At 34.9% G+C, this 4,759-nt stretch overlaps 1 protein-coding gene across 1 annotated transcript; it reads right to left on the bottom strand.

The window, feature by feature from the left end:
* Positions 1-2,952: 2,952 nt before the first annotated feature.
* LOC147559052 (LOB domain-containing protein 29-like) lies at positions 2,953-4,294 on the bottom strand. Its single transcript, XM_086657718.1, has 2 exons — positions 3,817-4,294; positions 2,953-3,691 (listed from the first exon to the last, which is right to left on the bottom strand). Exons 1-2 carry the CDS (start codon positions 4,093-4,095, stop codon positions 3,224-3,226), a joined length of 747 nt encoding a protein of 248 aa, XP_086513844.1. The 5' UTR covers positions 4,096-4,294; the 3' UTR covers positions 2,953-3,223.
* Between the last annotated feature and the right edge of the window lie 465 nt (positions 4,295-4,759).

Below are 4,759 nucleotides of genomic sequence, written 5' to 3'. Positions count from 1 at the left end.
CGATCTGACGCAGATAATCAATAACATTAGAAGATTTCTTGATGTTTTGAAGCTCCTTACGAAGAACATCCACCTTTGACTCGATTTCTTCAGTATAAGCATTATGTAAATAGCACCCAATCTCTCTTGCTGTTTGTAATCCTAGAATATCAGATGAAATTGAGTATGAAAACGTAGCTTTGAGACAAGATTTCACAAAACTATCTTGTTTTCTCCAGATCGCATATTCAGGATTAAGAACTTCTCTGTTATTTTCAATAACAATCGGATTAGGTTGAGTAAACGATCCATCTATGTATCCGATCAGATCATTACTCATCATCATCGATTCCATCTGATCTTTCCAGACAAGATAGTTCGAATCATCGAGCTTTACAGAAATGTAATTGATTATATTCGAGATTGAAGAAGGGAGAATTGGGAAGGATGATGAAGATGATGAAGACTCCATTGATTAGTTGCGGAAGCTTTTGCTATTGAACTAGCTCTGATACCATGTGGAATTTCAGAGAGAGAGTGAAGAAGAAAGACTTGAGTTTATTAGAATTAAAGCAAGTGAATACAATTCTTATCTTCTCACCTCTTATATAGTATTAGAGAGAGAGAGAAAGTTGGTTACAAATGAAACTTAAAATGTAACAGAAATTCAACTTAAATGAAATGAATTCTCATTTCATCCTCATAGTCTTATAGGCACCAAAATGACAATGGAGCCCAACGAGGGGCACCAAAAGAGTAGTGGCTGCAAGACTTCCTAGACAGGAAGAACGAGAAGCATTTCCAAAAACTGACTTTACAAAAGAAAAGATAGAAGCAATAGAGCAAAAATGCATACATGTAAACTGAAGACCAAGCCACTAGCTAGCTCAGTTAGAACGAGACTCGATGAACCAGAACCAGATGTGTGATATACATATTAAACGAAGCAATTTTGGTACACCAATCGGAAAGACTTTACAGGAGCATTACTCCTGGGATGAGGACCCACCAACGGTACTAGTCCAGGAGGTCAATACTAGCAAGGGTCCCACAGTTACATGTGGCTGAGAGTGTACTCTTTCCAAAAATAAGCAACAACGAAAGAAATATTACGATAGCGTTGTTATTTTTCTTTCTCATCATCTGAATCTGAATTTAATTCGTATGAGTCTGACTTGTCCAATTTTGAATCGTCATAATTACAAGGGCACTATAATGGTTATAATTTGGGCCATTTCAGTCAACGAACTCTTAATTAGTCTTAACTTATTTCCGATTTAAATAGACCTAAAATCTTGTCAATTTGTCATGCCTCTTATTCAAAAGAACCAGACATTACGAGTCAGACGGAAATAAACACATACACTCTAAAAACTACTCTAGTCCATCTAGATCTCTTAGTCAAATTTCAAATCTAACTTAGAGAAGCTACTCAACTTCTAATACATAGGATTTTTATCAAAGTCTTGTTATCTAAAACATAGGGAAGCTACTTAACTTCTAAATGATCACCCTAAATTATCTACTATCTACCTGTAGTGAATTCAATTGTATTTTCTTGGTTTAGAACAATATGAAGCTTCTCCTTCATTAGTATTCCCAAGATAGAATAAAAGCACCATATATTGATCTAATATTTAACCATTGTTTCTGACGCAGCGGAAAACTCCGAAAAGAATTAGATCTTCGTATAACTCTTAGAAAATCGAAACTTTACAAGATTAAAGTGAAAAACAGAATTGTTAGTGATTATATTGTATGAATAAAACAACTCCTAGACCCCCCCCCCCCCCCCTCCCCCCCTTATATTGCTTTGGGGTTTTCTTAACCTAATCAAATTCAAATAACACGTTCTAAGAAAATAAAACATTTGAATCTCAAGAAAATAAGAGAATACCCAAACTAAAAACACTTGTTAAAAATAAAATAAATTGGGGAAATTGGCCAAAACTCCCTAAAAAATTTAAGCTTTGGTTAAAAAGGATTTATCAACTTTTTATAGGCTTCAGCTCCCTATGACATTTTTGTAAATAATCTAATATAGGAAAAAGACGAAAATGACCTTATTGCATACCAGTTTGCAAACGAGAGTGCGAACCAGTTTGCAAACGAGATTGCGAACCAGTTTGCAAACGAGATTGCGAACCAGTTTGCAAAGCTCTGCAAACAAGTGTGTGCAAAGTCATTGCAAGGCAAACCATATTGCAAAGCAATGCAAACGAGATTGCAAAGCTCAACAAACCAGATTGCAAAGCAGTGCAAACCAGTTTGCAAAGCTCTGTAAAGCATATTGCAAAGCAGTGCAAACCAGTTTGCAAAACTCTGTAAACCAGATTGCAAAGCAGTGCAAACCAGTTTGCAAAGCTTCGCAAGCTAAGATTCTAAGGGCAATTTTGGCATTAGAAATGGGAGTGCTTTTAGAATTGTCCTTCAAGACTATTTCCAAACTATATATGGGGCCTAAAAGGACAAAAAGATAACTTGTCTTTTTGACAAAAAAAAAACATGAAATTGGGCCTCCTGCCCAATTTCCTGAAATAAAAACTACTAAAAGTTCGTTTTGAGGACTTAAACGATGGAATTTGACCCTCAAAGTGGGCCGGACGAAGCGACAACGAATTAGCGGAAGGTTATTTCGCACTATCCCTCAAAATTTTGTCCACTTCCGTTACCCGTAGCTTCGGTTTTGCCCGTTTTAATCTGTCACTTTATACTTGGCCACATCGATTTCTTCCATGATCTAAATTTATATTTAGGGTGTACTCAAATTTCCATTTTCAAGTATCTGAAAAATGGATAGCTTGTTTACCTAATACCAATCATCTGTTTATCAACAAAATAAGCTTAATTTGGTTTACCAAAGGAAAGTGTCAATAATAGCAAACTACTAAATAGCTAGGGTTTTATTAATACCTAGGTCAAAAGTTAGATCTTCAATGGATCCGCATGTACTTATGATCATCATCAAGTTAATTAACATAAACTGAGAAAGCTTTATATTATTAGAAAATATTACATCATTATCCTAATAACAACTCCCATGGATACACAAGATCTAAGGAACTAATGTAAAATGTACACATAGTGTCTATCTAGCTAGGGTTTCTAGAAATATTATGATCATAAGAAAAGTGCAGGGTTCTAGTAACATCTATTAGCACTTCAAAATTAATGAATAATACATCAATAGCCTAATAGTATTACTCATTTTATGATCTTCTTTATGTAAGGAATCGGATCATTACTAGTTAAGATAAGCAAAGCTACCCGTAATCGATTGAAAGTTGTCGATGCTCTGGTAAGCCATTTTTCTGATGTCTGTTTGCATGAAGTCTGAAGAAGTAGTACTACTTATGAATGGAGGAGAAGAAGAGTCTTCAATTGTAGTAAATGAGCTATTTGCTCCAAGCATGGCTGAATGGTAATTCTGATCACTTATGGGGTTTGGACTATTATCCATGATTTCATTTCCATAATATATCATGGTTTCAGAAGGATTATTTGTTTGAATTCTTTGAAATTGATTTGTCATCTTAGGGTTCTCTTGTAAATGAAACAAACTTTGGATATCATTTGATGAGTCATAAATTGAAGGTAATAACTTGCCATGGAAATTGTCTTCTTGAGAGCTTGAGGAACTAGAACCACTAATGGGTAGGGTTTGGGTTGCTTGAGCCTTGAGAGAGATTAATTGTGCTTGTAAGTTGAAAACCTACAAATATTGAAACCAAAAAAACATGGGTAAGTCATGATACATATAGTTATAACAAACACTATATTTATTATTTGAATCATGAATTATAATCAACTTGGAGTAATTGTTAAGCATCAATTAACCTGTTGTTGAAGTGCAAATATATGAGAGACGCAACCGTAAACCGGGTCATGAAGCCTCGCTTGAGCTTCGTATGAAATTGTAACAGCGGCTTCACTACGCTCTCTCACGGGAAGATGTGAAAGAAGCTTCGAAACATTACTTGCTCCAAAGACCTTGTGAATTGCAGCGAAGATCGTAGGTCCTTGTTCATGGGAAAAATATGGTGCAAATATACAACCATTAGCACACTTCCTCCTCAAGAACTTGCAAGCTCCACAAGGAGATCCAAATCCTGTCATATTTGATTATTTAGGGTTTCTTTTTGGGTGTGGTTCTGTTCTCAATGCAGTGGAGGTCCTATATATGATCCTCACCAGCCACTATGTTTATAAACATCCATGGGAGGGGAGAGAATTTGAGAGAGGAAGGAGTGGTGGGATTAATTAAATTATAATAACTACTTAATTAATACTAATTGTTCCCTTAATGGGTTACAAATGTCATTATAATTCAGTATTTATAGCTATCTATCATCCCATTTTAAACTTAAATTTGTCACATATTTAACATTTTGATATAGCCCTTCAAACACCCTCAAAAGACAAGAGATAACATCTACCAAACCCATCTTTGTTTGCTTCATCATCAGTGGTCTCTACTCCTTTCATTATCTTCATGTGGGCATATACATATATATACAAGAACTTATTGGTTAATTAGTATTTCCACCAAGGGAAAATTAAGGATAAGAAAACTACATGCTTAGTTTTTATATCGAGATATGCATAACATGAAGATATTAGTTTACTTGATAATCAAAATTAGGACATCTAGCTGAATGGGTTCTTTCTTTGTTGTATTCCCAATCATATTTAAAATGTACAAATCGAACAATCATTGGTGCTATTAAACAAGTTAATTAGGGATTAGTTTAGTAAGGAGATCGAGATTATGATGTTTTCG

The sequence above is a fragment of the Eschscholzia californica genome, unplaced genomic scaffold (genome assembly GCF_041429995.1).
Source record: "Eschscholzia californica isolate CP2 unplaced genomic scaffold, dmEscCali1.0.p SCAF_2, whole genome shotgun sequence".
Classification (NCBI taxonomy): Eukaryota; Viridiplantae; Streptophyta; class Magnoliopsida; order Ranunculales; family Papaveraceae; genus Eschscholzia; species Eschscholzia californica.
This window is presented reverse-complemented; position numbering and strand designations above follow the sequence as displayed.

Bases quoted from the DNA above. Each gene is read 5' to 3' on its own strand.
- LOC147559052 (XM_086657718.1), bottom strand. From the start codon at position 4,095: ATGACAGGATTTGGATCTCCTTGTGGAGCTTGCAAGTTCTTGAGGAGG. The intron at 3,692-3,816 runs GTTAATTGATGC...CAATATTTGTAG, and splicing joins TATTTGCACTTCAACAACAG to GTTTTCAACTTACAAGCACA.